The 25,426-nt window shown below is 42.0% G+C and overlaps 1 protein-coding gene across 1 annotated transcript in view; it reads right to left on the reverse strand.

Moving 5' to 3' along the window:
• Nucleotides 1–976: 976 nt before the first annotated feature.
• The window catches only part of LOC139757333 (ionotropic receptor 21a-like), a 35,945-nt gene continuing 11,495 nt past the window's right edge, over nt 977–25,426 (reverse strand). The window contains exons 4-9 of the mRNA XM_071677756.1: nt 14,374–14,609; nt 13,698–13,934; nt 11,054–11,182; nt 7,137–7,323; nt 2,273–2,509; nt 977–1,246 (exon numbers count right to left, since the gene is read on the reverse strand). Of these exons, the coding sequence (XP_071533857.1) occupies nt 977–1,246; nt 2,273–2,509; nt 7,137–7,323; nt 11,054–11,182; nt 13,698–13,934; nt 14,374–14,609 (1,296 nt within the window). The remainder of the gene's footprint in view (nt 1,247–2,272; nt 2,510–7,136; nt 7,324–11,053; nt 11,183–13,697; nt 13,935–14,373; nt 14,610–25,426) is intronic.

The following is a 25,426-nucleotide window of genomic DNA, read 5'->3' on the forward strand; positions in this document are numbered from 1 at the left end:
GCAGAGCCAGACTGTTGGAAGAAAGATGTCCACATACTACCCCAAGGAGGCATCGTCATCCTGAAAAGTTTAAGAATTGTCACTCCGCTGTCTCTATCACAGCTCTCTCTATACATGTAGGATATCATAATATGATATCTCTATCACTGTTCATATACGTATCATACTGTAATATCTCTATCACTGTTCATATATGTATCATACTATGATGACTCTTATCACTGATCATATATGTATCACACTATGATGACTTTATCACTGCTCATATATGTATCACACTATGATGACTCTATCACTGATCATATATGTATCATGCTAAGATGACTCAATCACTGTTCATATATGTATCACACTATGATATCACTATCACTGCTCATATATGTATCATACTATGATGACTCTATCACTGTTCATAAATGTATCATACTATGATGACTCTATCACTATTCATATATATATATCATACTATGATGACTCAGTCACTGTTCATATATGTATCATACTATGATGACTCTGACACTGTTCATATATGTATCATACTATGATGAATCTATCACTGTTCATATATGTATCATGCTATGATATCTCTATCACTGTTCATATATGTATCATACTATGATGACTATAATGTTTATATATGTATCATACTATGATGACTCTATCACTGTTCATTTATGTATGATACCATGATGACTCTATAACTGTTCATATATGTATCATACTATGATGACTCAATCATTGTTCATATATGTATCATACTATGATGACGCTATCACTGTTCATATATGTATCATACTATGATGACTCAATCATTGTTCATATATGTATCATACTATGATGACTCTATCACTGTTCATATATGTATCATACTATGATGACTCTATCACTGTTCATATATGTATCATACTATGATGACTCTATCACTGTTCATATATGTATCATACCATGATGACTCTATCATCCCTCTGTTCAGTCCTTACCTATGGAAGGTATTTACGAAGTCCTCCACAGTCTCAGGTCTTGGCGGGTACTTGGGTAGTGTGAGAGCGGCGGTCAGGTTGCCTTGATAGGCCGCCCCAATGATGAAGGCGAACACTAGCCAGGCCGTCACCAGCACCCGGCTAGTGTTCGTCTTGGGAAGCTTTTCTGTAAGATTTTGATTGAGAAACGTCGCCACGACCATCTGAAATGCTGTCTCAGCGTCCATCTTCTCCCCAACACCATAACGAGTGGCCACGAAATTTACCTTATAGGAAGGAAAGGCGAAAATGAATATATATTCCATGCTGATAAGTTCCTGCTCACACAATGTCTGCCAGCATTTTATGTATAGTTGTTTCTTCATCTTTATGAAAATCAAGAGATCTTGCAGCTATGACATTCTCAAGGGATACGACCTTGTTAAGTTCTTTTCTTTCTTTCACTATTCATTTTTTTGTGATTATTTTCAATCTCTTGCGATTTAGTTTATGTTTGACGATGGTTTTGATATCCAACATAAGCAGATATTTCATCTTGCCTGACACTGTTCTCTTGACTTGAGATAAACTGATCTACAGAGGAAAATGTCTGCAATGACATTAAAGACTTTTTCTCTTCATGACACATATATACCAGTGGCTTCTCTCATTGCTCCTCGTTCGTGTTAATTACTTAGGATTTAATGTCGTCCATGTCCTCAGTCAGTGCCTTTATTATCAATGAAAAGATACGGTATCATGGAAATAAGCCTGTATGTATGGTTCATGTTGAAGTGCCTGAGGATTGGCAGAATGCATGCATTGTCCATACATAAAATGAATATCCTTATCAGCCAATCAACAACGCAGTCACAACCTTCTTCTAATAAACTCCACTGCAGTACCATCCAAACCCGCCGCCTTACCGGATTTCATCTTCCGCAAAGCTTTCACTATCTCTTCTCTGTTCACCAAACTATTCTCCCTGGCCATCTCAATTCGTATACCACCCCGACCCTAACACCCTACATCCGACACTCTATCATCAGAAACATTCAACAGACCTTCAAATTACTCACTCCATCTCCCCAGTCCATCACTATCTGTTATTACATTCCCCATTTGCTGGTATGTTAAGATTTTGCATCTATGATTACATGTCTTGTATGACTAGAGTTTTTTCCATTAAAGGAATTATAAATATATCGGTTAGTTTATGCAAATATATTACTACGTTATCTATGGAATGTGTTTTGCTATATCGACTGACATTCAGATCTACAAAGACAAACAAAAGGAAGACACATGATTACCATGTGAAGCGACACAGGTACGAACAACAGGACTGAGATGATGGAGAACCAGACCCCATCAGCCAGAGGGTAGTACAGACTCTGCCACCGTGGCTTTAGTCCTGGTTTGGCGGCACATAGGTCCAGGGTGGAAACTTCATATATAAAGGAGAAGTCATACTGTTCGAGGCGCTGGGGTAAGACACTGAAGTACTGAGCTGCCATGAAGGACACCCGTTCCTCCACACGCTTGACTACCTGACACAAGAAAATGTTTTCACCTATAGTATACGTATATAACCAGAACTCATATACATAGTGCGATACAGTAAAGATAGCACACAGCTCCAGCTGAAATATACTGGACAGTTGATCAAGTAAACATAATGAAAACATGATCAAGCTATTAGAAAAGAGTACGATACAGGTTTGTCTTTTATTCATATATTACTTTACCCAATACATCGATTTTCTATTGCAATATGATTACCTTCCAGTGTGTCACATCTGACAGAGAACGTAGATAAATGACAGATGAATCACGTTGGATTCTTGTAACTGATGAACTTAAATGTCAACAAGGACACTATGAGCTCGTTGTTAACCACCCCTATGGGGGAGGCACAGCCTGCACACTATAGAGACTCACCCTACACCTACGTGGGAGGCACAGCCTGCACACTATAGAGAGAGTTACTCTACTATTACGTGGGAGGCACAGCCTGCACACTTTACAGAGACTCACCCTACACCTACGTGGGAAGTACAGCCTACACACTATACAGAAACTCACCCTACACCTACGTGGGAGGTACAAAGCTTTTACTACGTCTTCTCTGTTTACCAAATCATTTTCCCTAACCCTCTCACTTTGCACACCACCTCGACCAAAACACCCTATATCTGCCACTCTATCATCAAACACATTCAACAAACCTTCAAAATACTCACTCCATCTCCTTCTCACATCACCAATAGTTATCACCTCCCCATTAGCCCCCTTCACTGAAGTTCCCATTTGCTCCCTTGTCTTACGCACTTTATTTACCTCCTTCCAAAACGATATATATACATATATATATATATATATATATATATATGTATATATATATATATATATATATATATATATATATATATATATATATATATATATATATATATATATATATATATATATATATATATATACATATATATATATATATATATATATATATGTATATATATATATATACATATATATATATATATTGTACTTTGACTTTCTAAAAGGGGAACAGAAGAAGGAATCACGCGGGGAGTGCTTATCCCCCTCGAAGGCTCAGAATAGGGTGTCTAAATGTGTGTGGATGTATCCAAGATGAGAAAAAAGGTGAGATAGGTAGTATGTTTGAGGAAAGGAACCTGGATGTTTTGGCTCTGAGTGAAACGATGCTCAAGGGTAAAGGGGAAGAGTGGTTTGGGAATGCATTGGGAGTAAAGTCAGGGGTTAGTGAGAGGGCAAGAGCAAGGGAAGGAGTAGCACTACACCTGAAACAGGAGTGGTGGGAGTACGTGACAGAGTGTAAGAAAGTAAAATCGAGATTGATATGGGAAAATTGAAAGTGGATGGAGAGAGATTGGTGATTACTGGTGCATATGCACCTGGGCATGAGAAGAAAGTTCCTGAGAGGCAAGTGATTTGGGAGCAGCTTAGTGAGTGTGTTAGTAGTTTTGATGCACGAGACCGGGTTATAGTGATGGGTGATTTGAATGCAAAGGTGAGTAATGTGGCAGTTGAGGGAATAATTGGTGTACATGGGGTGTTCAGTGTTGTAAATGGAAATGGTGAAGAGCTTGTAGATTTATGTGCTGAAAAAGGACTGGTGATCGAGAATACCTGCTTTAATAAGAGAGATATATATATAAGATATATATATATATATATATATATATATATATATATATATATATATATATATATATATATATATATATATATATATATATATATATACATATATTGTCTTAAACCTGTCTAATAAACAACTAGATAAAGATGCCTTGTGTGCATTAGGCTATGGATTAAGTTTTGTGTGCTCAAACAGAGAAGCCAGCTGTGTTGATGTCACAAAGTCTTTTTGTAATTTAGAAAAATACAGTAATCTAAGTAATGATTATATTATTATTTGCAAGGGTTTAGTGCATGCCAGTTTGTCAAAACCAGTGGAAGCTAATTGCCCTAAAAGATTCATAAGAGCTATTAACACCTTAAAAAAGACAAGGATATACATATTACTAAAGCAGATAAGGCTAACACTGTTGTGATTTTAGACAAAAGTAACTTTTATCTAAAATGAATGATCATCTAAATGATAAGACAACATATTCTAAACTTAGTAAAAATCCCTTAGAAGCAGTTAATTCTGACTTCAATTAAAAAATGAAGTTGTTGTTGAAAGGTAACATTTCTCTTATCAAAAGTTTGTCATCTTTGTCCCCTTCATTGCCATATATGTATGGATTTATCAAAACACATAAACAAAATTTTCCAGCAAGACCTATAGTGACCTATATATATATATATATATATATATATATATATATATATATATATATATATATATATATATATATATATATATAGGGTGAGAGAGTATCATTAAATTTCGGGGAGAATAAAAAGATGTTTTGGAAGGAGGTAAATAAAGTGCGTAAGACAAGGGAGCAAATGGGAACTTCAGTGAAGGGGGCTAACGGGGAGGTAATAACAAGTAGCGGTGATGTGAGAAGGAGATGGAGTGAGTATTTTGAAGGCTTGTTGAATGTGTTTGATGATGGAGTGGCAGATGTAGGGTGTTTTGGTCGAGGTGGTGCGCAAAGTGAGAGGGCTAGGGAAAATTATTTGGTAAATAGAGAAGAGGTAGTAAAAGCTGTACGGAAGATGAAAGCCGGCAAGGCAGCAGGTTTGGATGGTATTGCAGTGGAATTTATTAAAAAAGGGGGTGACTGTATTGTTGACTGGTTGGTAAGGTTATTTAATGTATGTATAATTCATGGTGAGGTGCCTGAGGATTGGCGGAATGCTTGCATAGTGCCATTGTACAAAGGCAAAGGGGATAAGAGTGAGTGCTCAAATTACAGAGGTATAAGCTTGTTGAGTATTCCTGGTAAAATATATGGGAGGGTATTGATTGAGAGGGTGAAGGCATGTACAGAGCATCAGATTGGGGAAGAGCAGTGTGGTTTCAGAGTTGGTAGAGGATGTGTGGATCAGGTGTTTGCTTTGAAGAATGTATGTGAGAAATACTTAGAAAAACAAATGGATTTGTATGTAGCATTTATGGATCTGGAGAAGGCATATGATAGAGTTGATAGAGATGCTCTGTGGAAGGTCTTAAGAATATATGGTGTGGGAGGGAAGTTGTTAGAAGCAGTGAAAAGTTTTTATCGAGGATGTAAGGCATGTGTACGTGTAGGAAGAGAGGAAAGTGATTGGTTCTCAGTGAATGTATGTTTGCGGCAGGGGTGCGTGATGTCTCCATGGTTGTTTAATTTGTTTATGGATTGGGTTGTTAGGGAGTTGAATGTAAGAGTTTTGGAAAGAGGGGCAAGTATAAAGTCTGTTGTGGATGAGAGAGCTTGGGAAGTGAGTCAGTTGTTGTTCGCTGATGATACAGCGCTGGTTCCTGATTCATGTAAGAAACTGCAGAAGTTGGTGACTGAGTTTGGTAAAGTGTGTGAAAGAAGAAAGTTAAGAGTGAATGTGAATAAGAGCAAGATTATTAGGTACAGTAGGGTTGAAGGTCAAGTCAATTGGGAGGTGAGTTTGAATGTAGAAAAGCTGGAGTGTTTTAGATATCTGGGAGTGGATCTGGCAGCGGATGGAACCATGGAAGCGGAAGTGAATCATAGGGTGGGGGAGGGGGCGAAAATTCTGGGAGCCTTGAAGAATGTTTGGAAGTCGAGAACATTATCTCGGAAAGCAAAAATGGGTATGTTTGAAGGAATAGTGGTTCCAACAATGTTGTATGGTTGCGAGGCGTGGGCTATGGATAGAGTTGTTCGCAGGAGGGTGGATGTGCTGGAAATGAGATGTTAGAGGACAATATCTGGTGTGAGGTGGTTTGATCGAGTAAGTAATGTAAGGGTAAGAGAGATGAGTGGATATAAAAAGAGCGTGGTTGAGAGAGCAAAAGAGGGTGTTTTGAAATGGTTTGGTCACATGGAGAGAATGAGTGAGGAAAGATTGACCAGGAGGATATATGTGTCGGAGGTGGGGGGAACGAGGAGAAGTGGGACACCAAATTGGAGGTGGAAAGATGGAGTGAAAAAGATTTTGAGTGATCGGGGCCTGAACATGCAGGAGGGTGAAAGGCGTGCAAGGAATAGAGTAAATTGGAACGATGTGGTATACCGGGGTCGACGTGCTGTCAATGGATTGAACCAGGGCAATTGAAGCGTCTGGGGTAAACCATGGAAAGTGTTTGGGGCCTGGATGTGGAAAGGGAGCTGTGGTTTCGGTGCATTATTACATGACAGCTAGAGACTGAGTGTGAACGAATGGGGCCTTTGGTGTCTTTTCCTAGCGCTACCTCGCACACATGAGGGGGGAGGGGGTTGTTATTACATGTGTGGCGAGGTGGCGATGGGAACAAATAAAGGCAGACAGTATGAATTACGTACATGTGTATATATGTATATGTCTGTGTGTGTATATATATGTGTACATTGAGATGTATAGGTATGTATATTTGCGTGTGTGGACGTATGTATATACATGTGTATGGGGGGGGGGGGTTTGGGCCATTTCTTTCGTCTGTTTCCTTGCGCTACCTCGCAAACGCGGGAAACAGCGACAAAGTATAATAAAAAAAAAAAATATAATCGGCGTAATTCTTACCGCGTCCCAGGATTCAGAGTGCAGGACATTGTAGGTGAAATTGAGGGTATCTGCTACTGTGGTCAGGAGAAGAAAGTCTGTACCAGAGTATCTCTTTCTGTGGGTGCCGTCAGCTGCCTGTTCTACAGACTCCATCCAATGTGGTGCGTACGGTAGGGCAGTGACGTTCACTGTTGCGCCGTAAAAGCTACGGATATAGAGTCTTAGTTATTTTTCTTGTAGTATATCTGGTAATGAGATATATTGCAGGTGTACTGGAGATTATAACATGAAAGACCATACGTTTCATCTGTAACACTTAACCAATGAGGTCTGATCCTTATAAAGTACATGTAGAAGCTCCTGCAGTGAATATGTCCATTGAACACCGAATCATTTGTGATGTCAGCGAATTATGGTATTTATCTTAATACACCAAAGCTTAACATTTTAGACACTTTTATAAAGTTAGATTTTTTAATTGAAGTTTTCTTAGAATTGGAAAAAGCCTTTGACATGACATGGCGAAACGGAATCTTGAGCAAACTTTAGGCTATTGGTTTAAGAGGTTCTTTACCTATTTTTGTTTAAATCTGTTTTACTGGACATAGCATTTGCTGTCAAGATTGCTGCATCTAACGTAATCTCGGACATATTTGTCCACGAAAATGGGGTGCCGCAAGGCAGCCTTCTGAGCCCAACACTATTTACTATTACGATTAACGATATTCTGTCTCCAGCTTCCGTCCCTCGAAATCTTAAATACTCACTTTATGGCGACGATTGTACAATATGGCACTCCTCGCCTAATTTGTGGTTTTCTGTTGAGCTCGTTCAAGTTGCACTTGAATCCGTTCAACGTTGGGCGCTACAGTAGGGATTTAAGTTTCCACTAGCTAAAAGTGTCGCGGTTGCTTTTACCCATAAAAATAAGATCCCGAATTTGCAGCTAAAATTGGACAACAACCCGATTCCCTTCTGCGCTAACGTAAGATTTTCTTGGATTAAACTCTGACCGAAGATTAAACTGGAAAAAGCATATAGATTCTTTGGTTATAAATGGTAATAAAAGGTTAAACATTCTTAAGTATCTCCGGGTTCATTTTGAGTACCCGACAGGAAATCTTTATTAATGTTGTACAAAGCCATTATGATTCACTTCCGCTTCCATGGTTCCATCCGCTGCCAGATCCACTCCCAGATATCTAAAACACTTTACTTCCTCCAGTTTTTCTCCATTCAAACTTACCTCCCAATTAACTTCACCCTCAACCCTATTGTACCTAAGAACCTTGCTCTTATTCACATTTATATATATATATATATATATATATATATATATATATATATATATATATATATATATATATATATATATATATATATATATATATATATATATATATATATTTATCATACTATGTCGCTGTCTTCCGCGTTAGCGAGGTAGCTCATGCAACCAGACGAAATAATGGCCCAACCCACCCACATACACATGTATACACATACACGTCCACACACGTACATATACATATACATTTCAACGTATATATATATATATATATATATACATACAGAGACATATACATACATACAGATGTGCATAATTCTCACTTGTTGCCTTTATTCTTTCTCGTCGCAACCCCGCCAACATCCAATGACACCCCGTTTCCCCCGCACTCTTGCGCGGTAGCGCTAGGAAGAGACAACAAAGGCCACACTCGTTCACACTCAGTCTCTAGCCGTTATGTATAATGCACCGAAACCACAGCTCCCTTTCTACATCCAGGCCCCACAAAACTTTCCATGGTTTACCCCAAACGCTTCACATGCCCTGGCTCAATCCATTGACAGCACGTATACCACATCGTTCCAATTCACTTTATTCCTCGTACGCCTTTCACCCTCCTGCATTTTTAGGCCCCGATCGCTCAAAATCTTTTTCTCTCCATCTTTCCACCTCCAATTTCATCTCTCATTTGTCGTTCCCTCCACCTCTGACACATATATCCTTTTTGTCAATCTTTCCTCACTCATTTTCTCCACGTGACCAAATCAATTCAACACACCCTTTTGTGCTCTCTCAACCACACTCTTTTTGCTACCACCCATATTTCTTACCCTTTCATTATTTACTCGATCAAACCACCTCACACCGCATATTGTCCTCAAATATCTCTTTTCCAGCACATCCACCCACCTCCGAACAACCCTCTCTATAGCCCACGCCTCGCAACCATATGACATTGTTGGAACCACTTTTCCTTCAAACATACCCATTTTTGCTTTCCGAAATAAAGCTCTCGCCCTCCACATATTCTTAAACGCTCCCGGAACCTTCGCCCCCTCCCCCCATCCTGTGACCCACTTCCGCTTCCATGGTTCCATCCGCTGTCAAATCCACTCCCAGATATCTCAAACACTTCACTTCCTCCAGTCACTCTCCATTCAAACTTGCCTCCCAGCTGACTTGTTCCTCAACCTGAGAACCTTGCTCTTATTCACATTCACTCTCAGCTTACTTCTTTCACACACTTTACCAAACTCAGTCACAGCTTCTGCATTTTCTCACTCGAATCAGCCACCAGCGCTGTACCATCACCGAACAAGAACTGACTCACTTCCCCAAATCTCTCATCCACAACAGACTGCATACTTGCCCCTTTCTCCAAAAAAAAACCTCTTTCATTCACTTCCCTAGCAACCCCATCCATAAACAAATTAAACAACCATTGAGATATCACGCACCCCTGCCGCAAACCAACGTTCACTGAGAACCAATCACTTTCCTCTCTTCCTACTCGTACACATGCCTTAAGTAGTCGATAAAAACTTTTCATTGCTTCCAGCAACTTGCCTCCCACACCGTATGCTCTTAATACCTTCCACAGAGCATCTCTATCAACTCTATCATATGCCTTCTCTAGATCCACAAATGCAACATACAAATCCATTTGCTTTTCTAAGTATTTCTCAAACACTCCCTTCAGAACAAACACCTGATCCATACTTCCTCTACCACTTCTGAAACCACACTGCTCTTCCCCAATCTGATGTTCTGTACATGTCTTCATCCTCTCAATCAATAACCTCCCATACAATCTCTTAGGAATACTAAACAAACTTATACCTTTGTAATTTGAACACTCACCTTTATCCCCTTTGCCTTTATACAATGGCACTATACATGCACTCTGCCAATCCTCGGGCACTTCACCATGAGCCATACATATATGAAATATCCTCACTAACCAGTTAACAACATAGTCACCCCCGTTTTCAATAAATACCGCTGCAATAACATGCAAACCCGCCGCCTTGCCGGCTTTCATCCTCCGCATGGCTTTCACTACCTCTTCTCCGTTTACCAAACTATTCTCCCTGACCCTCTCACTTCGCACACCACCTCGACCAAAACATCCTATATCTGCCACTCTATCATGTAACACATTCAACAAACCTTCAAAATAATCCCTCCATTTCCTTTTCACATCACCACTATTTGTCATTACCTCCCGTTTAGCCTCCTTCACCGATGATCCCATGTGTTCTCTTGTCTTACGCACTTTATTTACCTCCTTCTAAAACATCTTTTTATTCTCCCCAAAATTTGATGATACTCTCTCACCCCAACTCTCATTTGCACTCTTCTTCACCCCTTGCATCTTTCTCTTGACCTCCTGCCTCTTTCTTTCATACATCTCCCAGTCATTTGCACTTTTTCCCTGCAAAAATCACACCCACTTAATGTATATATAACAACCTAACACGTTGGTTATATCCATACAAAAGAAGAATACAGTATATAGGAATGGAAACAGGAACAGACTATTAGATCCTTTCAAAGATGAAAATATAAATCAGACTTTCTATGAGTAGGTCGTAGCACCGATCAACGCTCAAGGAAACATATATACTATGTTTCCTACATTACATACTTGAGAAACTTGTTCGGGAAGAGCTTCAGTTGAGTGTGCAGTCGTAATCCAGCACCAGTCTCCCACGAGGCGACGCGCACCATCTGGGCTCCGAGGCGGGAGTAAGGCATGTGCACGTACACCGTCCACCTGCTGGACAGGACGACTCAATTTAAAACAAAAGCTTGTTCTCATGTCTCATTCTGTTGGAGACAATTATAATCTTTGCTCTCATGTTTCATTCTGTTGGAGACAATATCAATCTTTCTTTCACGTTTTTTCTGTTTTCTTTGAGTTCTTTTTTTCATTTGTTTTCTTCTTAAATCCTGCAATCAACACATTTCTCATAAAACAGGGTTAAGAACAATATGACCTGACCCACGATGGTCAGGTCAGACGTATGTTCATTATGTTTTGAGTTTTATCACCTGACCCACCCCAGGGGTCACTATAAGGGCGTATGGTGGCGAGGGTGATAGCCTTTGATCAGTTTTGTAAAGTGTCCTGTCCAAGGGTCAAGATTATACGTTTCAATAAAGTCGGAGAAAATGGGAAGTATCGGTTGTTTAAAGACTTGTCGCTGTACAAATTCGAGTGGACTCCATAACAGCAGTGACGAAGTGAAGAATTAATAGATAGTGAAGATAATGAATGTATTTATTCATGTCCAGGTTTATAATGATTGGTGTGGGACGTGAAGATGTATCTAACAATGGTTTAGAGAAGATGAGTTAGGAGTTGCCTCCGTTCAGGGTGAACATGATAGTGAGTGATAGTGAAGAAGGAGACATTTTGCATTCTTTCGCGAGTGTTGGCATTTCTTATGAACGGATCTATACAGACACAGTGACCGACATGGGCATGATGTCTGAACCTCCGCGCAATACTAGATGTTTTGAGAAAGAGAGAGATTGTACGTGCAGAGTGCACCTACGTGCAGAGCGTACGTACGTGCAGAGTGTACGTGCAGAGCTTACGTACGTGCAGGGGTGTACGTGCAGAGCGTACGTACGTGTAGAATGTACGTGCAGAGTGTACGTACGTGCGTAGCGTACGTACGTGCCGAGTGTATGTACGTGTAGAGTGTACGTGCGAGGTGTACGTGCAGAGCGCACGTACGTCCAAATCGTACGTAAGTACAGAGCGTACTTACGTGCAGAACTTAGTACTTGCAGAGTGTACGTAAGTGCAGAGTGTACGTACGTGCAGAGTGTACGTACGTGCAGAGTGTACCTACGTGCAGAGCCTACATTCGTGCAGAGTGTGCGTTCATAGAAAGTGTACGTACGTGCAGAGTGTACGTGCAGTGAATTACGTGCAGAGTATACGTACTTGTAGAGTGTACGTGCAAAGCGTACGTACGTGCAGAGTGTACGTACGTGCAGAGTGTAGGTACGTGCAGAGTGTACGTACGTGCAGAGTGTATTTTCAGAGTGTACGTACTTGCAGAGTGTTCGTGCAGAGCTTACGTACGTGCAGAGCGTAGGCACGTGAAGAGTGTACGTGCTGGGCGAACGTACGTGTAGAGTGTACGTACGTGCACAGCATACGTATGTGCAGAGTTTACGTACGTGCACAGTGTACGTACGTGCAGAGTGTACGTGCAGTGTATTACGTGCAGAATGTACGTACTTGCAGAGTGTACGCGCAGGGTGTACGTACTTGCAGAGTGTAGGTACGTGCAGGGTGTACGTACGTGCAGAGCGTACGTACATGCAGAGTGTACGTATATGGAAAGTGTACGTACGTACGGATTGTACGTATGTGCAGAGTGTACATACATGCAGAGTTTACGAAAGTGCTGAACGCACGTACGTGTAAAGTGTACGTGCGTGCAGAGTGTATGTGCATGCAGAGTTTATGTACATGGAAAGTGTACGTACGTGCAGAATGCACATACGTTAAGAGTTTACGCAAGTGCAAAGCGCACGTACGTGCAAAGTGTACGTACGTTCAGAGTGTACTTACGTGTAGAGTGTACGTACTTGCAGAATGTACCTACGTGCAGAGCGTACGTACGTGCAGAATGTACGTACATGGAAAGTGTACGTTCGTGCAGAGTGTACGTACGTGCAGAGCGTACATACGTGAAGAGTGTACGTACGTGCAGAGCGTATGTACGCGCAGAATGTACGTACGTGCAGAGTGTACGTACAAGGAAAGTGTACGTACGTGCAGAGTGTACGTACGTGCAGAGTGTACGTACGTGCAGAGTGCACCTACGTGCAGAGTGTACGTACGTCCAGAGCGTACATACGAGCATAGTGTATGTACGTGCAGAGCGTAAATACGTGCAGAGTGTACGTATATGGAAATTGTACGTAAGTGCAGTATGTACGTACGTGCAGAGCGTATGTACGTGCAGAGCGTATGTACGTGCAGAGTGTGCGTACATGCAGAGTGTACATACGTGCAGAGTGTACACACGTGCAGAGTTTACGTAAGTGCAGAGCGTACGCACGTGCAAGGTGTACGTACATGGAAAGTGTATGTACCTGCAGACTGTACGTACGTGCAGAGCGTACGTACGTGCAGACTGCACCTACGTGTAGAGTGTATGTACGTGCAGAGCGTACGTTCGTGTAGAGTGTACGTAAGTGCCGAGTGTACGTACGTGCAGAGTGTACGTACATCCAGAGTGTACCTAAGTGCAGAGTGCACGTACTTGCAGAGCGTGCTTACGTGCAGATTGTACGTGCTGAGCGTACGTACGTGCCAAGTGTGCGCAAGTGCTGAGCGTATGTAGGTGAAGAGTGTACGTGCAGAGCGTACGTGCAGAGTGTACGTGCAGAGCGTACGAGCAGAGTGTACGTGCAGTGTTGACTTTACTAAACCTTCAGCTGACGTGGAAAAGTTTCTACATGTACTGATAACTTCCTCAACATAGTTACCAGAATATTGCCTAATACGTCATACAGAGTGATGATGTTATTTCTACTTGTACATGAAGAAGAAGTGTAATAGTTGGAAGGCAGTACGCCAAAGATATAGAGGAAGGCACGGTTTTTACTAGTGCAGGAGTAAAGACATCTGGTGGTGTGAACTTTGAGAACGAATATGACAGTGACCATCTGCCGTGACTGTTTGGACGATGAATCATACAGAAGCAGTGTTTATATAACTAGTTGGCTGAGGATGAATCATACAGAAGCAGTGTTTATATAACTAGCTGGCTGATGATGAATCATACAGTGTTTATATAACTAGCTGGCTGATGATGAATCATAGTGTTTATATAACTAGTTGGCTGATAATGAATCATACAGTGTTTATATAACTAGTTGGCTAGCTCTCTGGCAAAGGTACAAAAAGTATCAATGTAGATGATCATTCCAGAGTACCTTGAGCAAGCTGTAGCATCGTTCATGTTGAGGAACATAGCGTTCATCATGGAGAAGGTCCAGTAGCTGCTCAGCAGGTCTTCCAGCTGTATGAGCGGCAGGCGGGTCACGACCAGGAGCCTGGTCGACGATCCCAGGAGGCGGCCCTTGAGGGAGAACTGGGCGAAGGTGGCCAGGAAGGCTGGGTCGTCACTCACCACCACCACCACCGTCACGCACCTAGACGCCTGACACAGCTGGCGAGGTGAACATAACATGAGAGAGACGCTTGACGCAGCTGGTGAGGTTAACATGGTGGACATAAAATATAAGTGACGTCTGACGCAGCGGGTGAGGTTATCATAACATAAGAGTGTCTAACTTGTCTCAGCAGTCATGGTAGAGTGACCTTTCCACCTCAGCAGTCAAAATGACGTACCTACCCACCACCTCAGCACTAACGCGAGAACGACTTAGCCACTTCTGGGGAAGTGAGAAAAATTTTGAGCGATCGGGGTCTGAACATACAGGAGGGTGAGAGGTGTGCAAGGAATAGAGATAATTGGAAAGATGTGGTAAAACGTGGTCGACGTGCTGTCAATGGATTGAACCAAGACATGTGAAGCGTTTAGGGTAAAACATGGAAAGGTCTGTGGGGCCTGGATGTGGAAAGGGAGCTGTGGTATCGGTGTATCGGTGCATTATTACATGACAGCTAGAGACTGAGCGTGAACGAATGTGTCCTGTTTTGTCTTTTTTCCTGGCGCTACCTCGCTGGAAGGGAAGGGATGGGGGGGGGGGGGGTTGGAGGATGCTATTTCATGTGTGGCGGGGTGGCGACAGGAAAGGATGAAGTCAGCAAGTATGAATATTTACATGTGTATATATGTAAATGTCTGTGTATGTATAGTTTGAAATGTCTGTGTATGTATAGTTTGAAATGTATCCCTGGGGATACGGGAGAAAGGATACTTCCCACGCATTCCCCGCGTGTCGGAGAAGGCGACTAAAGGGGACGGGAGCGGGGGGATAGAAACCCTCACCTTCATGCATTGTGACTTCCTAAAAGAGAAGGAGTCATGCGGGGAGTGCTCATCCTCCTGGAAGGCTCAGATTGGGCTGTCTAGATGTGTGTGGATGTAGCCAAGATGAGAAAAGAGGAGAGATATGTAGTATGAGAAAAGGAACCTGGATGTTTTGACTCTGGGTGAAACGAAGCTCAAAGGTAAAGGGGAAGAGTGGTTTGGAAATGTCTTAGGAGTAAAGTTAGGGGTTGGTGAGAGAACTAGGGCAAAGGAAGGAGTAGCACTACTCCTGAAGCAGTTGTGAGAATATGTGATAGAGTGTAAGAAAGTATACTCTAGATTGATATAGGTAAAACTGAAAGTGGATGGAGAGAGATGGGTGAATAATGGTGTCTATGCACCTGGGCATGAGAAGGAAGATCATGAGAGGCAAGTGTTTTGGGAGCAGCTGAGTGAATGTGATAGCAGCTTTGATGCACGAGACCGGTTTATAGTGATGAGTGATTTGAATGCAAAGGTGAGTAATGTGGCAGTTGAGGGAATGATTGGTGTACATGGGGTGTTCAGTGTTGTAAATGGAAATGGTCAGGAACTTGTAGATTTGTGTGCTGAAAAAGGACTGGTGATTGGGAATACCTGGTTCAAAAAGAGAGATATACATAAGTATATGCATGTAAGTAGGAGAGATGGCCAGAGAGCGTTATTGGATTACGTATTAATTGATAGACGTGCGAACGAGAGACTTTTGGACGTTAATGCGCTGAGAGGTGCAACTAGAGGGATGTCTGATCATCATTTTATGGAGGCGAAGGTAAAGATATGTAGAGGTTTTCAGGGAAGAAGAGAAAATTTTGGGGTGAAGACAGCGGTGAGAGTAAGTGACCTTGGAGGGAGATTTGTGTGAGGAAGTACCAGGAGAGACTGAATGCAGAAAGGAAAAAGGTGAGAGCAAAGGACGTAAGGGGAGTTGGGGAGGAATGGAATATATTTAGGGAAGCAGTGATGGCTTGCGCATAAGATGCTTGTGGCATGAGAAGCGTGGGAGGTGGGCTGATTAGAAAGGGTAGTGAGTGGTGGGATGAAGAAGTGAGATTATTCGTGAAAGAGAAGAGAGAGGCATTTGGACGAGTTTTGCAGGGAAATAGTGCACATGAGTGGGATGTATAATAGAAAGAGGCAGGAGGTCAAGAGGGAGGTACAAGAGGTAAAAAGAGAGCAAATGAGAGTTGGGGTGAGAGTGCATCATTAGATTTTAGGGAGAATAAAAAGATGTTTTGGAAATAGGTAAATAAAGTGCGTAAGACAAGAGAACATATGGGAACATCAGTGAACAGGGCTAGCGGGGAGTTAATAACAAGTAGTGATGTGAGGAGATGGAGTGAGTATTTTGATAGGTTTGTTGACTGTGTTAGATGACAGAGTGGCAGATATAGGGTGTCTTGGTTGAGGTGGTGTGCGAAATGAGAGGGTTAGGGAGAATGATTTGGTAAACAGAGAAAGGTAGTAAAAGCTTTGCGGAAGAGAGAAGCCGGCAAGGCAGCGGGTTTGGATGGTATTGCAGTGGAATTCATTAAAAAAGTGGGTGACTATGTTGTTGACTGGTTGGTAAGGATATTTAATGTATGTATGACTCATGGTGAGGTGCCTGAGGATTGTCGGAATGGATGCATAGTGCCATTGTACAAAGGCAAAGGGGATAAAGGTGAGTGCTCAAATTACAGAGGTATAAGTGTGTTGAGTATTCCTAGGAAATTACATGGGAGGGTGAAAGGATGTACAAAGCATCAGATTGGGGAAGAGCAGTGTGGTTTCAAAAGTGGTAGAGGATGTGAGGATCAGGTGTTTGCTTTCAGGAATGTATGTGAGAAATACTTAAAAAAGCAAATGAATTTGTATGTAGAATTTACGGATCTACAGAAGGCATATGATACAGTTGATAGAGATACTCTGTGGAAGGTATTAAGAATATATGGTGTGCGATGCAAGTTGATAGAAGCATTGAACAGTTTTTATCAGGGATGTAAGGCATGTGTACATGTAGGAAGAGAGGAAAGTGATTGGTTCCCAGTGAAGGTAGGTTTGCGGCAGGGGTGTGTGATGTTTCCATGGTTGTTTAATTTGTTTATGGATAGGGTTGTTAGGGAGGTGAATGCAAGAGTTTTGGAAAGAGGGGCTAGTATGCAGTCTGTTGTGGATGAGAAAGCTTGGGAAGTGAGTCAGTTGTTGTTCGCTGATGATACAGCGCTGGTGGCTGATTCATGGTGACAGTTTTTTGTGTAGTGTGTGAAAGAAGAAAGTTGAGAGTGAATGTCAATAAGAGCAAGGTTATTAGGTACAGTAGGGTTGAGGGTCAAGTCAATTGAGAGGTAAGTTTGAATGGAGAAAAACTGGAGGAAGTGTAGTGTTTTAGATACATGGGAGTGGATTTGGCAGCGGATGGAACCATGGAAGCGGAAGTGAATCATAGGGTGGGGGAGGGGGTGAAAATTCTGGGAGCCTTGACGAATGTGTGGAAGTCGAGAACATTATCTCGGAAAGCAAAAATGGGTATATTTGAAGGAATAGTGGTTCAAAGAATGTTGAATCGTTGCGAGGCGTGGGCTATGGATAGAGTTGTGCGCAGGCGGGTGGATGTGCTGGAAATGAGATGTTTGAGGACAATATGTGGTATGAGGTGGTTTGATCGAGTAAGTAACAATAGGGTAAGAGAGATGTGTGGTAATAAAAAGAGTGAGGTTGAAAGAGCAGAAGAGGGTGTTTTGAAATGGTTTGGTCAGATGAAGAGAATGAGTGAGGAACGATTGACCAAGAGGATATATGTGTCACAGGTGGAGGGAACGAGGAGAAGCGGGAAACGAAATTGGAGGTGGAAAGATGGAGTGAAAAAGATTTTGAGTGATCGGGGCCTGAACATGCAGGAGGGTGAAAGGCGTGCAAGGAGTAGAGTGAATTGGAACGATGTGGTATACCGGGTCGACGTGCTGTCAATGGATTGAACAAGGGCATGTGAAGCGTCTGGGGTAAACCATGGAAAGTCCTGTGGGGCCTGGATGTGGAAAGGGAGCTGTGATATCGGTGCATTATTACATGACAGCTGGAGAATGAGTGTGAACGAATGGGGCTTTTCTTGTCTTTTCCTAGCGCTACGTCGCACACATGAGGGGGGATGGGGTTGTTATTCCATGTATGGCGGGGTGGCGATGGGAATGAATAAAGGCAGACAGTATGAATTATGTACTTGTGTATATATGTAATGTCTGTGTGTACATATATATGTACACATTGAGATGTAGAAGTATGTATATATGCGTGTGTGGGCGTGTATGTATATACAAGTGTATGTGGGTGGGTTGGGCCATTCTTTCGTCTGTTTCCCTGCGCTACCTCGCAAACGCGGGAGACAGCGACAAAGCAAAGTAATAAAAAAATAAAAATGATATATATGTATATATATATATATATATATATATATATATATATATATATATATATATATTTTTTTTTTTTTTTCATACTATTCGCTATTTCCCGCGATAGCGAGGTAGCGTTAAGAACAGAGGACTGGGCCTTTGAGGGAATATCCTCACCTGGACCTCTTCTCTGTTCCTTCTTTTGGAAAATTAAAAAAAAAAAAAAAAAAAAAAAAAAAAACGAGAGGGGAGGATTTCCAGCCCCCCGCTCCCTTCCCTTTTAGTCGCCTTCTACGACACGCAGGGAATACGTGGGAGGTATTCTTTCTCCCCATCCCCAGGGAAAATATATATATATATATATATATATATATATATATATATATATATATATATATATATATATATATATATATATATATATATATATATATATATATATATATTTTTATCTTGCTTTGTCGCTGTCTCCCGCGTTTGCGAGGTAGCGCAAGGAAACAGACGAAAGAAATGGCCTAACCCACCCCCATACACATGTATATACATACACGTCCACACACGCAAATATACATACCTATACATCTCAATATACACATATATATACACACACAGACACATACCTATATACCCATGCACACAACTCACACTGTCTGCCTTTATTCATTCCCATCGCCACCTCGCCACACATGGAATACCATCCCCCTCCCCCATCATGTGTGCGAGGTAGCGCTAGGAAAAGACAACAAAGGCCCCATTCGTTCACACTCAGTCTCTATCTGTCATGCAATAATGCAATAGGCCCCACACAACTTTCCATGGTTTACCCCAGACGCTTCACATGCCCTGATTCAATCCATTGACAGCACGTCAACCCCGGTATACCACATCGATCCAATTCACTCTATTCCTTGCCCGCCTTTCACCCTCCTGCATGTTCAGGCCCCTGATAACTCAAAATCTTTTTCATCCCATCTTTCCACCTCCAATTTGGTCTCCCACTTCTCCTCGTTCCCTACACCTCCGACATATATATCCTCTTGGTCAATCTTTCCTCACTCATTCTCTCCATGTGCCCAAACCATTTCAGAACACCCTCTTCTGCTCTCTCAACCGCGCTCTTTTTATTTCCACACATCTCTCTTACCCTAACATTACTTACTCGATTAAACCACCTCACACCACACATTGTCCTCAAACATCTCATTTCCAGCACATCCACCCTCCTGCGCACAACTCTATCCATAGCCCACGCCTCGCAACCATACAACATTGTTGGAACCACTATTCCTTCAAACATACCCATTTTTGCTTTCCGAGATAATGTTCTCGACTTCCACACATTCTTCAAGGCTACCAGGATTTTCGCCCCCTCCCCCACCCTATGATTCACTTCCGCCTTCCATGGTTCCATCCGCTGCCAGATCCACTCCCAGATATCTAAAACACTTTACTTCATCCAGTTTTTCTCCATTCAAACTTACCTCCCAATTGACTTGACCCACAACCCTACTGTGCCTAATAACCTTGCTCTTATTCACATTTACTCTTAACTTTCTTCTTTCACACACTTTACCAAACTCAGTCACCAGCTTCTGCAGTTTCTCACATGAATCAGCCACCAGCGCTGTATCATCAGCGAACAACAACTGACTCACTTCCCAAGCTCTCTCATCCACAACAGACTTCATACTTGCCCCTCTTTCCAAAACTCTTGCATTCACCTCCCTAATAACCCCATCCATAAACAAATTAAACAACCATGGAGACATCACACACCCCTGCCGCAAACCTACATTCACTGAGAATCAATCACTTTCCTCTCTTCCTACACGTACACATGCCTTACGTCCTCGATAAAAACTTTTCACTGCTTCTAACAACTTGCCTCCCACACCATATATTCTTAATACCTTCCACAAAAGCATCTCTATCAACTCTATCATATGCCTTCTCCAGATCCATAAATGCTACATACAAATCCATTTGCTTTTCTAAGTATTTCTCACATACATTCTTCAAAGCAAACACCTGACCCACACATCCTCTACCACTTCAGAAACCACACTGCTCTTCCCCAGTCTGATGCTCTGTACATGCCTTCACCCTCTCAATCAATACCCTCCCGTATAATTTAGCAGGAATACTCAACAAACTTATACCTCTGTAATTTGAGCACTCACTCGTATCCCCTTTGCCTTTGTACAATGGCACTATGCAAGCATTCCGCCAATCCTCAGGCACCTCACCATGAGTCATACATACATTAAATAACCTTACCAACCAGTCAACAATACAGTCACCCCCTTTTTTAATAAATTCCACTGCAATACCATACAAACCCGCTGCCTTGCCGGCTTTCGTCTTCCGCAAAGCTTTTACTACCTCTTCTCTGTTTACCAAATCATTTTCCCTAACCCTCTCACTTCGCACACCACCTCGACCAAAACACCCTATATCTGCCACTCTATCATCAAACACATTCAACAAACCTTCAAAATACTCACTCCATTCTCACATCACCACTACTTGTTATCACCTCCCCATTAGCGCCCTTCACTGAAGTTCCCATTTGCTCCCTTGTCATACGCACTATATTTACCTCCTTCCAGAACATCTTTTTATTCTCCCTAAAATTTAATGATACTCTCTCACCCCAACTCTCATTTGCCCTCTTTTTCACCTCTTGCACCTTTCTCTTGACCTCCTGTCTCTTTCTTTTATACATCTCCCATTCAACTGCAATTTTTCCCTGCAAAAATCATCCCAATGCCTCTCTCTTCTCTTTCACTAATAATCTTACTTCTTCATCCCACCACTCACTACCCTTTCTAATCATCCCACCTCCCACGCTTCTCATGCCACAAGCATCTTTTGCGCAAGGCATCACTGATTCCCTAAATACATCCCATTCCTCCCCCACTCCCCTTACTTCCATTGTTCTCACCTTTTTCCATTCTGTACTCAGTCTCTCCTGGTACTTCCTCACACAAGTCTGCTTCCCAAGCTCACTTACTCTCACCACCCTCTTCACCCCAACATTCACTCTTCTTTTCTGAAAACCCATACAAATCTTCACCTTAGCCTCCACAAGATAATGATCAGACATCCCTCCAGTTGCATCTCTCAGCACATTAACATCCAAAAGTCTCGCTTTCGCGCGTCTGTCAATTAACACATAATCCAATAACGCTCTCTGGCCATCTCTTCCACTTACATACCTATACTTATGTATATCTCGCTTTTTAAACCAGGTATTCCCAATCACCAGTCCTTTTTCAGCACATAAATCTACAAGCTCTTCACCATTTCTATATATATATATATATATATATATATATATATATATATATATATATATATATATATATATATATATATATATTTTTTTTTTTTTTTTATACTTTGTCGCTGTCTCCCGCGTTTGCGAGGTAGCGCAAGGAAACAGACGAAAGAAATGGCCCAACCCCACCCCATACACATGTACATACACACGTCCACACACGGAAATATACATACCTACACAGCTTTCCATGGTTTACCCCGGACGCTTCACATGCCTTGATTCAATCCACTGACAGCACGTCAAGCCCTGTATACCACATCGCTCCAATTCACTCTATTCCTTGCCCTCCTTTCACCCTCCTGCATGTTCAGGCCCCGATCACACAAAATCCTTTTCACTCCATCTTTCCACCTCCAATTTGGTCTCCCTCTTCTCCTCGTTCCCTCCACCTCCAACACATATATCCTCTTGGTCAATCTTTCCTCACTCATTCTCTCCATGTGCCCAAACCATTTCAAAACACCCTCTTCTGCTCTCTCAACCACGCTCTTTTTATTTCCACACATCTCTCTTACCCTTACGTTACTTACTCGATCAAACCACCTCACACCACACATTGTCCTCAAACATCTCATTTCCAGCACATCCATCCTCCTGCGCACAACTCTATCCACAGTCCACGCCTCGCAACCATACAACATTGTTGGAACTACTATTCCTTCAAACATACCCATTTTTGCTTTCCGACATAATGTTCTCGACTTCCACACATTCTTTAAGGCTACCAGGATTTTCGCCCCCTACCCCACCCTATGATTCACTTCCGCCTTCCATGGTTCCATCCGCTGCCAGATCCACTCCCAGATATCTAAAACACTTTACTTCATCCAGTTTTTCTCCATTCAAACTCACCTCCCAATTGACTTGACCCTCAACCCTACTGTACCTAATAACCTTGCTCTTATTCACATTTACTCTTAACTTTCTTCTTCCACACACTTTACCAAACTCCGTCACCAGCTTCTGCAGTTTCTCACATGAATCCGCCACCAGCGCTGTATCATCAGCGAACAACAACTGACTCACTTCCCAAGCTCTCTCATCCCCAACAGACTTCATACTTGCCCCTCTTTCCAAGACTCTTGCATTTACCTCCCTAACAACCCCATCCATAAACAAATTAAACAACCATGGAGACATCACACACCCCTGCCGCAAACCTACATTCACTGAGAACCAATCACTTTCCTCTCTTCCTACACGTACACATGCCTTACATCCTCGATAAAAACTTTTCACTGCTTCTAACAACTTGCCTCCCACACCATATATTCTTAATACCTTCCACAGAGCATCTCTATCAACTCTATCATATGCCTTCTCCAGATCCATAAATGCTACATACAAATCCATTTGCTTTTCTAAGTATTTCTCACATACATTCTTCAAAGCAAACACCTGATCCACACATCCTCTACCACTTCTGAAACCACACTGCTCTTCCCCAATCTGATGCTCTGTACATGCCTTCACCCTCTCAATCAATACCCTCCCATATAATTTACCAGGAATACTCAACAAACTTATACCTCTGTAATTTGAGCACTCACTCTTATCCCCTTTGCCTTTGTACAATGGCACTATGCACGCATTCCGCCAATCCTCAGGCACCTCACCATGAGTCATACATACATTAAATAACCTTACCAACCAGTCAACAATACAGTCACCCCCTTTTTTAATAAATTCCACTGCAATACCATCCAAACCTGCTGCCTTGCCGGCTTTCATCTTCCGCAAAGCTTTTACTACCTCTTCTCTGTTTACCAAATCATTTTCCCTAACCCTCTCACTTTGCACACCACCTCGACCCAAACACCCTATATCTGCCACTCTATCATCAGACACATTCAACAAACCTTCAAAATACTCATTCCATCTCCTTCTCACATCACCACTACTTGTTATCACCTCCCCATTTACGCCCTTCACTGAAGTTCCCATTTGCTCCCTTGTCTTACGCACCCTATTTACCTCCTTCCAGAACATCTTTTTATTCTCCCTAAAATTTACTGATAGTCTCTCACCCCAACTCTCATTTGCCCTTTTTTTTCACCTCTTGCACCTTTCTCTTGACCTCCTGTCTCATTCTTTTATACTTCTCCCACTCAATTGCATTTTTTCCCTGCAAAAATCGTCCAAATGCCTCTCTCTTCTCTTTCACTAATACTCTTACTTCTTCATCCCACCACTCACTACCCTTTCTAAACAGCCCACCTCCCACTCTTCTCATGCCACAAGCATCTTTTGCGCAATCCATCACTGATTCCCTAAATACATCCCATTCCTCCCCCACTCCCCTTACTTCCATTGTTCTCACCTTTTTCCATTCTGTACACAGTCTCTCCTGATACTTCTTCACACAGGTCTCCTTCCCAAGCTCACTTACTCTCACCACCTTCTTCACCCCAACATTCACTCTTCTTTTCTGAAAACCCATACTAATCTTCACCTTAGCCTCCACAAGATAATGATCAGACATCCCTCCAGTTGCACCTCTCAGCACATTGACATCCAAAAGTCTCTCTTTCGCACGCCTGTCAATTAACACGTAATCCAATAACGCTCTCTGGCCATCTCTCCTACTTACATAAGTATACTTATGTATATCTCGCTTTTTAAACCAGGTATTCCCAATCATCAGTCCTTTTTCAGCACATAAATCTACAAGCTCTTCACCATTTCCATTTACAACACTGAACACCCCATGCATACCAATTATTCCCTCAACTGCCACATTACTCACCTTTGCATTCAAATCACCCATCACTATAACCCGGTCTCGTGCATCAAAACCGCTAACACACTCATTTAGCTGCTCCCAAAACACTTGCCTCTCATGATCTTTCTTCTCATGCCCAGGTGCATATGCACCAATAATCACCCACCTCTCTCCATCAACTTTCAATTTTACCCATATTAATCGAGAATTTACTTTCTTACATTCTATCACATACTCCCACAACTCCTGTTTCAGGAGTATTGCTACTCCTTCCCTTGCTCTTGTCCTCTCACTAACCCCTGACTTCACTCCCCAGACATTTCCAAACCACTCTTCCCCTTTACCCTTGAGCTTCGTTTCACTCAGAGCCAAAACATCCAGGTTCCTTTCCTCAAACATACTACCTATCTCTCCTTTTTTCACATATATATATATATATATATATATATATATATATATATATATATATATATATATATATATATATATATATATATTCTTTTTTTTTTGCTTTGTCGCTGTCTCCCGCGTTTGCGAGGTAGCGCAAGGAAACAGACGAAAGAAATGGCCCAAC

Source organism: Panulirus ornatus, chromosome 25, assembly GCF_036320965.1.
Source record: "Panulirus ornatus isolate Po-2019 chromosome 25, ASM3632096v1, whole genome shotgun sequence".
Lineage (NCBI taxonomy): Eukaryota > Metazoa > Arthropoda > Malacostraca > Decapoda > Palinuridae > Panulirus > Panulirus ornatus.